The 14,685-nt window shown below is 63.7% G+C and overlaps 3 protein-coding genes across 3 annotated transcripts in view; 2 read left to right on the top strand and 1 right to left on the bottom strand.

The window, feature by feature from the left end:
- The window catches only part of VPS9D1 (VPS9 domain containing 1), an 11,970-nt gene extending 6,707 nt beyond the window's left edge, over positions 1 to 5,263 (top strand). The window contains exons 10-16 of the mRNA XM_007468482.1: positions 4 to 366; positions 761 to 768; positions 1,442 to 1,571; positions 1,760 to 1,968; positions 2,234 to 2,318; positions 4,779 to 4,883; positions 5,170 to 5,263. Coding sequence (XP_007468544.1) covers positions 4 to 366; positions 761 to 768; positions 1,442 to 1,571; positions 1,760 to 1,968; positions 2,234 to 2,318; positions 4,779 to 4,883; positions 5,170 to 5,263 — 994 coding nt within the window. The remainder of the gene's footprint in view (positions 1 to 3; positions 367 to 760; positions 769 to 1,441; positions 1,572 to 1,759; positions 1,969 to 2,233; positions 2,319 to 4,778; positions 4,884 to 5,169) is intronic.
- A 3,727-nt stretch (positions 5,264 to 8,990) lies between these two features.
- On the top strand, positions 8,991 to 12,643 carry SPATA2L (spermatogenesis associated 2 like). The gene is made up of 3 exons (XM_007468452.1): positions 8,991 to 9,040; positions 9,254 to 9,557; positions 11,639 to 12,643. Exons 2-3 carry the CDS (start codon positions 9,255 to 9,257, stop codon positions 12,551 to 12,553), a joined length of 1,218 nt encoding a protein of 405 aa, XP_007468514.1. The 5' UTR covers positions 8,991 to 9,040; position 9,254; the 3' UTR covers positions 12,554 to 12,643.
- A 1,413-nt stretch (positions 12,644 to 14,056) lies between these two features.
- The window catches only part of CDK10 (cyclin dependent kinase 10), a 7,854-nt gene continuing 7,225 nt past the window's right edge, over positions 14,057 to 14,685 (bottom strand). Inside the window, 3 exon segments of the mRNA XM_007468451.1 lie at positions 14,057 to 14,163; positions 14,364 to 14,416; positions 14,655 to 14,685. The exon segment at positions 14,655 to 14,685 is cut by the window's right edge and continues 34 nt beyond it. Of these exon segments, the coding sequence (XP_007468513.1) occupies positions 14,057 to 14,163; positions 14,364 to 14,416; positions 14,655 to 14,685 (191 nt within the window).

Here is a 14,685-nt window from a genome sequence, read left to right as displayed (position 1 = left end):
CGGGCTGCTGGCTCCTGGAAGCCGGCGGCTCCGGCCCTCTCAGAGCCTCTACTGCATGCCCTCCCCCCCGGAGCCCAGCCCAGACCAAAGGCCCACAGACGGCACCTCCGCCAGCGCCCCCATCCCCCCACCCCACCCCGGCAACCCGGACAGAGGGGCAGACGGCAGCCCGGCGGGGCCTCCCTCACCCCTGGCGGACACTTCATCCGACCTGCCGGGCAAGGACAGCCCCTTCGGGGACCTGGAACAGTTCTTGGCGGCTACTGAGAGGAGGGGCCGGGGCCCTGGGGGGCGGCCGGAGCCCCAGCCCCCAGGGGTGAGGAAGGAGCCGTTGCTGGAGCAGCTGAAGGGCACACGACGCCATCGGTGAGGTCCGCGCCACGGGCCGGGTGGGTGGTGGGGGAACTGCGCTGTCCGAAGCCCACATCCTCAGAAAGCTTGTCAGAGGCCTGGGATGGGCCCGGTCCGGCGGAGCCTTCCTCTGGGTGGCATCCAGGCCGGCCCTGCTCTGCAGAGCCCTCCCCTGGGGCCACGTGTCCAGTGTAGCAGAGAGGCACACACCCTGCCCCAGAGAGCAGCTGGGGCCAGCAGTGGCCAGGGTCTCCCTCCATCCCTGGCTGTCTCCTCACGGGGCCACATAGGGAGGACAGCCGGGTCCATTTCAGTCTTGTGTTTGGGGGAGGGTCTGCCGTCAGAGCCTCTGGCTGCCAGGTGGTCCTAGCTGCTCCATTAGGTCCGACCCCCACCCTTCCAAACCCAGGGCTCTAGGTCTGTGCGGCCTGGTGGTGGCTCATCTTAGGTTTCTCCATTTTGAGAAGAGTGTGTGGGTTCCGTAAGGAGCCCAGGGTGGCAGGGGACTTCACGTCCCTTCCAAGGAGGAAGGCTGTCAGGGTTTCCTGAGAACCAGCGAGAGGCCCAGCAGTCAGGGGCCCGTGTTGTCTGGGAGGCTCTGGGTGCACACCCCTCCTCCCCCGTGGGGGGCGGGTTCCTTCATCTCCCTGGGCCTCAGATTTCTTGTCTTCAGATACGCTTCTGACGTTCCTCTGGGTGCCCCAGTTTGGGGTACAGACCCTTTTCAGAAAGAAGCTGTCTTATGCCCTCCCTTCCAGGCTTGTCTCCTTGGCCCCCTGGCGGAGCTGCATACGACCCTGTGACTCCCTAGGGATGAGGGCCCCGACTCCCTGCACCGACCTGGGCCGTAGCGTTTAGAAGTGGGGGGAGGCAGGGCCAGGCAGAGCCCCTCCTGCTGAGCCGGGAAGCTACCTGTGGCTCCGCCCATCCCAAGGCCGGCTCTGGGGCGGCGGGGAGGGGCAGGCAGGTGGGGACCCTGCCTGAGCACCCCAGGTTGGCTGCGGGTGGGCGAGGCCTCCAGGGGCCGCCAGCGGGGCTGGAGGTCCCAGCTGTCCCCACAGTGCCTCTGTACCGGCTCTGCCCCCGGCAGACAGGCTGCTGTCGCTGACGCTCCTGGCTTTCGAAGGCCTGAACACGGCCGCCTCCAAGGACCGCTGCCTGGCCTGCATCGAGGAGCCCTTCTTCTCCCCGCTGTGGCCCCTGCTGCTGGCCGTGTACAGGTGCGGCCCCGCCGCGTGCGCGTCCCTGAGCTGCCTTCCTCCCAGGCCTCCTCAGGTGCTGCGCGTGTGCAGGCGGTGCCACGCGCACCCCCCCACGGCTCGGGGCGTGGCCAGCTCTCCCCAGCCCCGCCCCTGTCCCCTCCCGGGCGGGGCCCTGGGCCGCTGAGCCTGGCCCCTCTCTGCCCCAGGAGCGTTTACCGCCTGCGGGAGGCCGCCCTGAGTAGGAGCATGGAGCTGTACGGGAACGCGCCCCCGGCGGCCGTCGGCGTCCCCACCAGGCTCCTCCCCCGGGACCCCGAGGCCACGGCAGGCGGCGCCTACCCCTACTGTGCTGCCGCCCAGGAGCTAGGGCTGCTGGTCCTGGAGAGCTGCCCCCAGAAGAAGCTGGAGTGCATTGGTGAGGGGGGACGGTTTGGTTGGAGGGAAGGGCGAAGGGAGTCAGATGAGACAGAGTCCCGTCCCGGAGGGCGACTGGAGTCTGCGCCTTCAGCCCTCAGCGGCAGGCCCTTCTCCTGTCCGGGGGGTGTGTGACCCGTGGGACATGAGTGGTGGTGGTCCAGGCTCTGCCCAGCCCTGCACGCGATGGGGGTGGGGCGGCGCCCGGGGCCGTACCGGGATGAGGTCCCCACCCCCTCACCCGAAGCCTGGCTTCTGCGACGCAGTGCGGGCCCTGCGGGTCACCTGTGCCTGCGCGGAGGACTACTCCCGGGCTCGCGAGGCTGCACCCCAGCCGGGCATCGCCGCCATGTGAGTCCCAGGAGGCCGCGGCCTGTGGTGGGGACTGGGCGAGAGGGGCTGCCTTCAGAGGCCAGGGGAGCGGGAACCCTGCCATCCAGGCCCCGGCCCCGGCACCTCGGGATCCCGCCCGGCCTGGCCCTGCTTCTCCTTGAGGAGAGTGTGGCCCATTTCCACCAAAGACCCCGGGCTCCAGCCCTGCTGATGACGCGGTCCAGTCCATCGCTCACCCGGTGGCGTGTGCTCCCCTCAGGTGCATGCTTGGGGAAGCCGCCCCGGTCCTGTCCTGGGGAAGAGCCTGTCCCCTGTGCTGAGCCCCAGCCTGGGGTTCCTGCACTGCCCCTGCCCCAGCCTCCTGAGGTGGGCAGGTGTCTTCCCCACCTGGGTTCTGCCTTATCTCACCTGCACCGGCCCGTAGCCAGCAGCGTGTCCTGGCCCTGGCGCCCACCTGGGGCTGGCGACCCTCACCCTGTGCCAGAGACCGGGGTCGCTCTGAAAGCACCTGTCCTTGCAGCCAGCTGGGTGGGCTGTGGGGTCAGGCCGGGGGACCCACCTGGCTCTCACTGGCCACCATCACTACTGTACCATCTGGTCTCCGAAAAAGTTGCAGCAGGTGAAAGAGCCCCAGAACTGAAAGCATTTCCGAGTCCCAGCTGCAAACCCACGCTAGCTCTCTTCTCAGAACATCCAAGGAGCGGCGGGGGGGGGGGGGGGCCGCGGGCCTCTTCCTGTCTCTACGTGAGAAGAAAGGGTGGAACAGAAGGGGGCAGACAGGCGAGTTTTCTCACTTGCCCGTCCACGCCGACACCATCCACCTCAGCAAAGCTCATACTCACCCAGAGCAAAGCCCTGTGCTCTACACACACGTCCCTGACAGACAGAACCACCGTGAGGCCAGCGTCCCCACACCTGAATGACACAGCCAATTACAGAACAGACACATGCCGGGTACGTATACTAAAAGCCTTACCTTTTATCCCGGCAACGTGCTAAACAGAGGGTATTGCTTTATCCCCACTTTACAGATAAGAACACTGAAAATTAAGAAAGCTAAGTAACTCGCCTTGGGTCACACACCCAGAAGACTTCTAGTGGTCACTCCCAGCCTCCCAGGGACGGGCACTGTCTCTCTGATTTATTAAAGATCAGGTGTAAATCTTGCAGAGAGAAAGCCATTGCTCTGGAAAGGAGAGATCCCCAAATACTGGGAAACGATCTGAAAAGAGATGAGCACCACAGAAAATCCAGCACCTCCGACATTCCCTCACGGCCCCTCAGCAAAACTTCTTGATGTCTTAGATAGCCGGGCGGGCGGGGGCGGGGGGAGTTTGCCAAAATATGTTGTGGCTTTAAGCTTTTCTCCTGGGCGCAAAAGCAGCACAGCGCTTTATCTGCAAAAGCAGTTTTAAGGCAAAGGTTTCCTCAGGAAGTGCAGTCAAAGGGGGCCACATATGTACCATTTCCGCACAAGAATCCCACCCCCACCCGTAGCTGGCATCACTGCCACCCGGGAACTCCTGAGACTGCGCAGGCTTGGGAAGGCAAAGGACGAGGGGCTTAAAGTAAATGCTTAACTAAGAAGAGTGGAGGGGAGAAAAGAGAAGAAAACCTGTAGCGCTTTCAGTTACTCCAATAACTAACGCCCTCTTCTGCTTTCCCAGCCCAGGAGGTTTCCTCAGGGGAGCAGCCAGATGACGTACGTGCACTCTGGGCACTTTCAGGAAATCTGTGGCCACCATAGACAACCTGCTGCTTCATCTCTGGAAGAAACGTGGGCTCTCATTTTGAGACTTGGTCTGTTTCTCTGCGGCCTTGGATGCGCTATGGCGGGGGGGGGGGGGGGGGGGCCGCTGTGTGTCCCTGCAGGTGGGTGGCACCCAGGGAGGTGGGGGCAGGAGTCCCTGGTTGGTCATCAGGTTCAAACCAGTCTGCCTCCGTGCTCCTCGCCAAGAGTACTGGCCCGTGGGCCCTTCGCCAGGGTTTTGAGCATCCCCCAGGGCCTCCCTCCCTCACTTAGGTGCCTCTTGCAGAGGGTCTGGGGTACCTGGAGTGACACGTGAGTGACTCTGACCCCAGGAGTGAACAGGCTGCCTGGGACACGGGCTATCCTCTCCGTCATCCCGTCCCCGGGCTCGGGCAAGCTCACGGGAGAGCTTCACTGTGGGTCCCGTCCCCGGGCTCGGGCAAGCTCACGGGAGAGCTTCACTGTGGGGCCTCCCTGGTCCAGCCCTGGGCTCTGCGGCACAGGGTCCCCATTCAGGATGGCCTCAGCAATCCCAAGTGGTCTCTTGTCACGCTAACCCAAGGCCACCCCCAGCCCCCTGAGGCCGGCGGGCAGGAGAGGCACGGGGACAGCATCCAGCAAGCCCAAGGCTGCTCCAGGGACCTAGCTGGGAGGCTTCAGGGCTGTGGGGATTGAGCAGCACCCCCAGTCCCTGGAGCCTCCTGGCCGGCTCTGCATCTCCCCAACAGTGGCGCCGACGACCTGCTGCCCATCCTGTCCTTTGTGGCGCTGAGGAGTGGCCTCCCCCAGCTGGTGTCGGAGTGTGCAGCCCTGGAGGAGTTCATCCACGAGAGGTGGGAGCCTCGGGCCAGCGTGGGGGCTGAGCTCGTGCTCCCACCCATGCACGGGGCCCACGGCCCCTCTCCCTGCCCCTCACCCAGCACGCCGCCCAGAGGAGCCGGGGGCCATCCCCTGAGCAGCATCTGCCTGGGGAGTGGGCCGTCCCCCAGCCCAGCGCCCTGACAGCCCGTGGGACCTCAGCATCCAGGTTCTGCCCCGCAAGGGCAGGTGCCCCTTCCAGAATGTCGGGGTCTCCTTGCATCCCTCCAGTGACAGGTGCTTTGTGCCACCTCCGTGCAGGTACCTGATCGGAGAGGAGGGTTACTGCCTGACGTCACTGCAGAGCGCCCTGAGCTACGTGGAGCTGCTGCCCCGGCGGGCCCTGGGCAAGTAGCAGAGGACGGGCTGGCCAAGGACTGGCCCAGAGGCACCTGCATGGGGCGGTGGGCTGGCCGAGGTGGGGCTCTCGCCCCCGCCTGACATCAGCCCCTAGGGCTCAAGGAGGCCCCTCTGCTCCTGATAGGATGGGGCTGACCCGAGTCAGCTCCCAGGAACCAGGCCCTTCTCTTTCCTGTCCCCACCTGTGAGAGGCCCCGTGCAGGGAAACTGGGCGCCCCTGGGGCCTGCACACTCCAACGGCTCAGTCCGCTGACACCCTGCAGGCCCCGCAAGCCCAAAGACAGAGGGGCCGTGGGCCTGACCGAGGGCAGGTCTGCTCCTCTCCCCTTCCCGTCCGCCGTGACACACGGAGCTCCCTGAGCCAGGTTCTTGTCTGAGTCGAGAAGAGAGCCTGTCACCCCACAGGAGGCCTGGGGCCCAGGTGGGTTTAGACTGTGCTGTTTATTTATTGGTCACTGACCACTCTGTCCTGGAGACCCAGGTGTCCCCAGGGCACCTGCCCATGTGTGGGAGCTCTGAGCCACACTCCCACCCTTGGCAATGGGCACGGACATCCTGAGACCCCTGGCGAATCCCCACCCCCACTCAGCCCCTTCAGGGTCGGTGTGAACCCAAGGGTCGGCGCCTGCCAGGAGCCCCACCACCTGCCCACCCTGACTGCTACAGGCCCCTGGGCAACCACTGACCCAGCTGGAAATAAAGAGGTCACTGGTGTCTCCGTCAGCGCGGCTCACCTGCTCCCCATCCCACTGGCCGGGCGGAGGCCTGGGCAGCACAGCCACTCCCAGCCAACCAGCCAGAGCCAGAAGAGGGTCCCAGAGGCCCCTGGGGCCATCGCCAAGCCCAGCCCGCCTCCCAGATCTCTACCCAGGAGTGGGATCCATGGGGCTGCCCCTTCTAGCACTGGACACACTCTGGGGGGTCTAGCAGGTTGGCAGGGTCAGAGGTCATCACTGGGCAGGATCTGAGCCCCGGACCACTCCTCCTGAAGGGTTCCCAGGAGTCATGTTGCTCTCCAGGTGGGGAACACACGCAGGTGGCCCGGCCCCAGCCCCAGGCAGCATCTGTCACCGTGGCAGAAAGTGGTGTGGGAGCAGCGTGTGGGTCCCTGGGGAAGGCCCAGCTGGACCTGACTGTGTGTTCTGTGCACGCAGTGTCCCAAGGCTGTGCGGGAACCTCGTGAGGAAAGTGAGGCACAGAAGGGGCAACGCCTTCTCCAGGCAACACCTCCCGGTGGCAGAGCTCTCTTCTAGCCCAGCAGGTTGACTCTGGAGGCCAGAGGGGGCCGGGGACGTGACCCCAAGGGAAGGCCAACCCAAGTTCCGGGGGCAGCTCCCTCTTTCGGGAGCCTTTGTGGGCAGGGGGTCCCCTGCCCACCAGCACCCCAGGAACGACAGGCGGGCACTCGCCTGCTCACCCTGCCCTGCCCTCAAAGCTCTCAGTCCCTGAGTCCCTGCCATCTCCAGAGGAAGCCCCCCAGTCCTGGACACGAGGGCCAGCCAGCCATGAAGCCTGGGGAGGATGACCCCCCTGCTCCAGGCCTTGGCGGTCTCAAGGATGGGATTTTAAGCCCCCTTTCATAGAGCAGGTGGACGATGGAGCAAAGCCTGACCGTGGGCGCTCCTGCTGGCTTTGGGGAGCTCTCTGGAGGCGCTGATCAGACGGCCCTTCTGCTGCTGGCTCTGGGCCAGTCCTTCAGCCTCTTCCAGCCTACAGCCCTTTGGTGAGTGATGGATTCTTCACACAGAAAATCCTCCAGATCAACAAGAAAAAGGCAGGAGCCCCAGTCAGGAACATAGCAAAGGCTGTGAACAGGCTGTCTTCAGAAGAACTTTAAAAAGCTCATCAGCATAAGAAGAGGTGTTTAAAGTCATTTTTAAAATCAAGAAATGCAAATGAAAACACTTACAAGACAGACCTTCCCTTGCACTGAACTGGTGAAGATGAGAAAGCTGGATGATGAGGAGAGTGGTGCTGCCTGGGAGACTGGACCCAGCCGCACAGTGTGCAGCGTGCTGGGCGATGGTCCAGGGAGCTGCGGTCCTGGCCGAGGTAGGTATTAACTGACCCTCCCACCCATCTGCTCTGCCCGGTTATAGCCCAGGGTCACAGGAGGACCCCTACGCAGCTGGCGCTGAGGCAGTGTGGTATCCACCCCCCTGCTGTGTAACAAACCAGCCCACGCACTGGCTTAAACATGCGACAGCCATTTGCTTTGCTTGTGAAACTCCCATCTCGGCAGGGTTCAGTGGGGACATCTTGTCTCTGGCCCACCTGCAGCATCAACTAGGTCAGCTTCCAAGTTGGGGTGACCCAAGATCAAGGGGTTGGAGTCATCTGGAGATTTGTCTACACATCTGCCACCAGCGAGGGCCTCAGGGCTGTGGGAACAGCCGTGGGAGGCCTGCATTCGTTTCCTGTAACTAGCTACCGGGGAGCTTAAAACAACAGAAATTTACTTTCAAAGTCCTGAAGTCTGAAGTCAAGGCATCCACAGGGCCGTGGCCCAGCAGAGTGCTAGACGAGAACCCTTTCCTGCCTCGTCCAGCTCTCGGGGCTCCTGCAGTCTCTGCCTGTAGCTGCAAGTCTCTGCATCCATCATATGCTTCCTTCCGAAGTATGTAACCTTGCTCCTTACAAAGACATCATTCTGACAGGGTTTAGGATCCAGCCTAATCCAGTCTGACTTCGTCTTAACTCGATTATATCTCCAAAGATCCTATTTCCAAATATGTTCACATTCCCGGGTTCCATGGATCTTGGACATTATTCAGCCTTCATTATTTGGCCCCTTCATGTAATTGCTTTCCTCCCAGTATGTGGCTAGGTCCCAAAATTGAGCATCTCAAGACAGCAAGGCAGTTTTATGACTTAACCTGGAAAGCCACGCAACGTCACTTCCATTCAACGGGTCTTCTATGGGACTACTCCTCTAAGGGAGGACGGTGCAAAGACCTGCTCAGGTACGAGTGGCACACTGAGAGCGATGCTCCCCGGAGTAGCACACAACAGTTAACAGCAAACACCTGGGACCACGCAAACAGCACTCAGAGCAGGAGCGGAGAAGCAGGGCTGGATACAGAGCAGAACATCGGATCTGGTGCCTGGAAGCGACTCTGACCTAGGCAGAAAGGCGCCTTCACGCCGCCTCAACGAGGCCCGGGTTGCTGATTTGTTTTTTTCGCTGGGGGGAGGAGGGTGCGGCGCCCCCAGCCGTGGGAGCGCGGGGTCCTAACGACTGGACCGCCAGGACCCCCGAGGTTGCAGCTTTTAAATGACGCTGAAACGCCTGGCCGGCTTCCACCTGGAGCGCTGGCCCCGCCAGAGGGCAGCTCGAGCCCTCCCTCCCGTATCTGATCAATCCCGTTAGGAAACGAGAAGGGTCCCGTCCCTGTTGGGGTAGCCCCGCCCCCAGGAGATTGCCCCGCCCCGCGTCCGGTACCCGCTCCCGGCAGGCGCACGAAGAGCCACGGTACCTGCTTCCTCAGCACCCTGGCGCTCCCGAGGGTCCAGCTCGGGAGGTCGGCGCCCGCCTCGGTGGGAGCGTCCGCGGTGTGCCCCCTGTCCTCGGCTCCGCAGGCCGTGGAGGTTTGTGCTCCCGGGCCCTCACTAGGCCCCGCCCCTGTCCGCGTTGGCGGAGGCGGTGGTGCCCGAAGAGACCCCGCCCCTAACGTCACGGCAGAGGGGTGGAGCCGGCCCCGGCGGAAGCGAGGTGCTGCTGGAGAGGCCCGAACAGAGTAGCGGGCGCTCGGGGACTGCTGGTGAGAGACAGGTAGGGCTGTCGTCCTCCGGGCCCACAGCACGATCTGGTGGGCAAAGGGGTCTCTGCTCCACTCAGGTGGCGCACGTCTCCAGGGAAGGGGGTGCTGTAGGTACCAGGGGCGCACAGTTGGTGGGGGACCTGTGGATGCAGGCGAGGGCTCTGGAGGCGCGCAGCGGGCAGGGAGGGGTCTCTGCGTCCTGACACCCTATTCCCGCCCGCCAGCATGGGCAGCAGCTCGCTGTCCGAGGACTACCGTCTGTGCCTGGAGCGCGAACTTAGGCACGGCCGCGCGGGCGTGTGCGGGGACCCATCGCTACGCGCCGTGCTCTGGCACATCCTGGTGGAAGACTTCGACCTGCATGGGGCGCTGCAGGATGACGCGCTGGCACTACTCACCGATGGCCTGTGGGGCCGCGCCGACCTGGCCCCTGCGCTACGCGGCCTGGCCCGCGCCTTCGAGCTGCTGGAATTGGCCGCCGTGCACCTGTATCTGCTGCCTTGGAGGAAAGAATTCACCACCATCAAGGTAGGGCGCCGAGCCGAGTGGGGGCCTCTGCCCAGGCTACTGGGGGTTGGCTACCATCGGGACGGTGGCTACCGTTGGGCATAAAGGATTTCAGGTGTCCTCAGAGACTGATAGGCTTCAGAGAGCTCAGTGTGCTGAGCGGTCCTGGGCGTGTTGGAACATCTCTTGGCCGAGGTTCCCCTTTGTACTCCTGGTGCTGAGAACATGGGGTGGGTGGAGGTCACCTGTTTGGATACCCGCCTTCCGAGGGGGATCCTGGTCCTTAAAGCTTGTATCACTGCCCTCCCCAAAGTGGCCTTGTGACCCCAGTTACCAAAGAAATCCTAGGACAGGCACACGGGAAGGACTGGGCATTCCAGGGTCACCCTAATCTCTCCAGGAGAGATTTGTGGCTCCATTTGTGGAAGAGGACATGGGATGGGTTATCCCCTATGAAGCAGGCAGGGGCTGGGGGTGCCCCTGCATGTCCTAGTGGAGCCGGGCTAAACAAGAACCGAGCTCACCCCCCAGCCTGGGTAGAGCTGAGCCCAGGGCCGGCCAGGTCCCTCCAGGTGAGCTGCAGGCTGGCAGGAGGGGGCACGCTGCCTTGTGCTCTGAGCTAATTCAGAAGAGTGGGAAGGTAATGATGTCACTGGGCACGTGGGCGTCCGCCTCCACTGGTTGCCATGGCAGCAGCAGCCTCTCTCAGTGAGGTGAGCCGTGGAGCCCACTGCTCCACTGGGACACCTACTGTTTTGAGGTTCTAGGACTTTCATTCATCCATTCAGACGAGGGCAGGATGCAGCCCCATGGGGGGCCAAGAGCAGAACAGACAGGCCTGATCTTGAGACACTCACGGGCTTCAGCACTGGGCAGACCTGGATGGGGTCTGCTTCTGCCGGCTCTGTGGCTTGGGGCAAGTTACCTAATCTTTTGGAATCCATTCCTTCCTCCATGAAGCAAACACGAGGACAGTCCAGCGCAAGGTCCATTGTGAGGGGTGAAGGCCCAGCCCTGAGAACAGTTTTACAGCAGTGCGCCATCTGTGGAGGTACTCTCATCAGCTGTAAGCAGAGGTACACTCACAGGGTCCCAGGATCAAGGAACTGTAGACATGTGAGAGACACGTGGTCACCATCCTAGGGACCCTTCTAGTTCCTCTGCAGCCTGGAGCCTCCAAAAACTACAGATGTTCCATCCGTGTGGTGGAAGGCTGCACAGCTGGAGAAGTGAATGGCTAGGCCTCTGTTGTGATAGGGAAAGCTCTCAGAAACTGGAAAAGCAGAGTTCAGAATGAGGCGTTTAGGAGGCTACCTGCTCAGAGCAAATAAGCACCTGTGTTCTTTGTGTGTTTGCATGACCACTCAGCAGGTACACAGGAAACTAACTAAAGTAGCAAACCCCCACAGGTGAGAGGAGGTGGAGGGGACCCAGAGAGCAGCGAGATTTCTCAACAGGGGCTCTTTATTTAGTTTGTTCTATGACCCAGGTGAAATGTGTTAGATTAAAAAATTGTGGGGGCTTCCCTGGTGGCGCAGTGGTTGGGGGTCCGCCTGCCGGTGCGGGGGATACGGGTTCGTGCCCCGGTCTGGGAGGATCCCGCGTGCCGTGGAGCGGCTGGGCCCGTGGGCCATGGCCGTTGGGCCTGCTCGTCCGGAGCCTGTGCTCCGCAATGGGAGAGGCCACAACAGTGAGAGGCCCACATACGGCAAAAAAAAAAAAAAAAAAAAATTGTGATGCCTGGGTCTACCTCAGCCAGTGAGATCAGAGTTTCTGGGGGTGGCCCTGAACATCTATGTTTTTTTTTGTTTTTGGCCGCACAGCTTGCGGGATCTCAGTTCCCCGACCGGGGACTGAACCCAGGCCCCAGCAGTGAAAGCGCCAAATCCTAACCACAAGACCACCAGGGAACTCCCAGCATGTATGTTTTTAAACAGCTCCTCTGGAGGGAGTGTCAGCACATCCCAGACCGCCTTGGGGCCACGCCGCCCCCTGGGGTGAGGATGGTGGCCCCCCAAAGCAAGCCACTGCCAGAGTGCAGCCGAGGCGGGGGCAGGTCTGTGGGAGGGTGGGCTGCCGCCGACGGGCCCCCTCCCTTGCAGACTTTCTCAGGGGGCTACGTGCACGTGCTGAAGGGCGCACTCTCGGAGGATCTTCTCATCCAGAGCTTCCAGAAGATGGGCTATGTGCGCAGGGACGACCACCGCCTCATGGTGGCCGCCCTGCCCCCCGCCCGCCAGCTTGTGCAGGTCGCCCTGGGCTGCTTTGCCTTGCGGTTGGAGTGTGAGATCCTGGGCGAGGTGCTGGCGCAGCTGGGCACCAGCATGCTGCCAGCCGAGGAGCTGCTGCAGGCACGGCGGGCCAGTGCGGATGTGGCCTCCTGCGTGGCCTGGCTGCAGCAGCGACTAGCCCGCGAAGAGGAGCCGCCACCTGTGCCCCCCCGTGGCTCCCCGGCCCGGTGCCAGGCCCGGCTGGACCTGTACCGGGACCTGCAGGAGGATGAGGGCTCAGACGAGACCAGCCTATACGGGGGACCCTCGCCAGGCCCCGACTCACCCCCCTCGGAGCTGGCCTGCCAGCCTCTGTTCTGGGAGCAGAGTGCCAGACTGTGGGGCGTGGGGGGCGGGGCCTGGGAGGCTGAGGCCAGCAGCCCAGCCTCGGAGGAGGAGCCCGAGGCTGAGGTCTTCTCCCTCCTCTCACTGCGCCAAGAGCTGCTCAGTCGGCCCGGAGACCTGGCTGCCCCCCAAGCCCCTGGAACCCCTGAGCAGGCCAGCCCCCCCCGAGTCCCCGAGCCCCCCGGCTACCAGACACACAGCTGCCTGGGCCCTGGCGCCCTCCCCACCCTCTGCTGTGACACGTGTCGCCAGCTGCACACTTCCCACTGTGCCGCCCTGGCCACCTGCCGCCCGGGCCACCCGCTGCGCGCCCTGCACGGAAACCACCAGCGGCGCCTGTGGCTGCAGCGAGCCCAGGTGGACGCCTTGCTCTACGATGCCCCTAGGCCCGCCTGGCCCTAGGCCCAGGGCTTTCTGGAGACACGTTCCGTGGTGCTTTTCTGGGCCTCATCCCTCCTCGGGCCCGGGCCACTGGCCACCCTGCCTCCTGCCCCCCAGGGGTGCTGAGCACAGCGGCAGGTCGGGAGGCATGGAGACTCAACCCTGCTACGTGAGAGGTGGGGGCCGTCTTCCTCGGAAAGCTGCCGGCCCACCCCCAGGGAGCACCCTCTCCCACCTCTCCCCGGCCCCACCACTGGCCCCCGCGCCGCAGCTCCTGACCTGCTCCCTGCAAGTGCCCAAAGGGGTGCTCCACAGAGGAGTGTCCTTGGGGGCTCAGGTGACCTCATGAGCCCCGGAGCTTTGCTAAGACCATTCTAGGGGCTCTGCCAGGTGCATGGCTGACCCGGCTGAGGGGACCTGGTCCCCCATGGGTGTCACAGACCAGCACTAAATGAGCTGAGTGCTGGCCTGAGACCAGCCCCCATGGGCTCCAGTCAGAGCTGGGCGGGGAAGCTGGACCCAAGAGCAGAAAAGAAATGATCTAGTCTCCAACCAGAGTGAGTGCCCAAGAGTTACAGAGAACAGCAGGCGGGAGACGGGGAGCCACAGAGCCCGAGAGGCTGTCACCCCACTTCCGGGTGGAGCGTGGGGGCTTCTGAGCAATCAGTACCCCAGCAGCCTCCCTGCTACATCTTCCTGCTGTCCGGCTTTGGAAGGCAGGATGAGAGATCTCCAAGGCTCCCACCCCAGAGTCCACCTGGGTCCAGTGGTAAAGATGCGCCAGCTGCCAGCCCGCTCACAGGGCTGGAGGGGGTGGGCCTGCCCACCTGGGCCTGGGGTGGGGCCAGTCTTGTGTGTGGCCCCTCCTCCCCACACCTGTCCGTCACGCGAATCACAACCTCAAAGTACATTAAAGGACACTGGATCCAACTGCGTCTGTGAGGAAAGCGTTTATCTCTCTGAGGCCCAACCATGTCCCTCCCCAGGGGCCTCAGTGGAGAGTGGGGACAGGGCACAGCCCCCAACCCAGGGCTGTCCGTCTGGTGGGCTCAGAGCTACCCAGACTCCAGTCCACCAAGCTGGCGGCACCCCACACCCCACCCCTCCTTCCCACTCTGAGTCCTGCTGCCCCAGCGGGGGGTCACCGTAGCCTCTCCCTTCCCAGGCAGACCCTGGGGATCAAGTGGGGACAAAAGTGACCACGTGGGGTCTGCTCGCCCCAAGCCAGAGACACCTCCTGAGATGGGCCCAGCCAAATTTCCTCCTGGGAAGTGAGGGTCTGAGGGCTTGGCAACAGGTGGACCCAGCTCAGCCACCAGATGGCAGAGCCACGAGATGACAGAGCCACCAGGTGGCGCCCGGCAGGGTGCCTGGGCCTGCAGGACGCACCCACCGGCATCCCCCGTGTCCACACTCTGCCGTTCTGGGGCAGCGGTGGGCAGAGGTGCAGGAAGCGGTGCAGTGAGCTGGAGCAGTTGGTCGGTCCTGGCCGAGGGACAGGCCGGGCCCCAGGGGCCCCCGCCCTCAGGGCTTGCAGCGCCGGCTCTGGCTCTCAGCTCCTGAGAATGTGGCCGGGGCAGCACGCTTGTTGCGGTGGTGGGGGAAAGTGGGCATGAGCTCCGGCTCGCAGGCTGCAGGGAGGGGGCTGCTCAGCGCCAGGTGGGGAGGGCCCCCCACGCCTCCCTCTGCTCCCCTCCTGGCCCTGCACGCAGTTCCTGTGGCACGAGCAGCCCGTGCCTGCTCGGGCCCCACCGCCCACCTGCCCAACAGCAGCCCCGGCCCGAACAGGGACCCCCAGCCAAGCGCCGGCCAGGGGGCGGCGGAGACTCACGCAGGGGCTTCTCCTTGAAGTAGGAGCTCTCCAGGCAGTCGCCGGCCGTCGCCCTGGAGAGAAGGCCTTGCCGTTCGCGGGGCCCGGGCCTGGCCGAGGCCCATCTCCCTCACACCTGCCCCGCACAGCAGACAGCTGGGTGGCAGGTAGGGACCGGGGACCCAGAAACCGACAGGAGCCTCAGAAAGGGCTTCATGACCTGGGCGGGCAGAGGCCCGGGCCTCACAGGCATGTCTGGGAGGGGCCCTCTTGGTCACGGCGCCCCTGCCCGCCCGCAGGCCGGGTCAGCACCTTTTCTTGGGGTCGTACATAAAGAGAAGGT

Source organism: Lipotes vexillifer, unplaced genomic scaffold, assembly GCF_000442215.2.
Source record: "Lipotes vexillifer unplaced genomic scaffold, Lipotes_vexillifer_v1.1 scaffold23, whole genome shotgun sequence".
NCBI lineage: Eukaryota > Metazoa > Chordata > Mammalia > Artiodactyla > Lipotidae > Lipotes > Lipotes vexillifer.
This window is presented reverse-complemented; position numbering and strand designations above follow the sequence as displayed.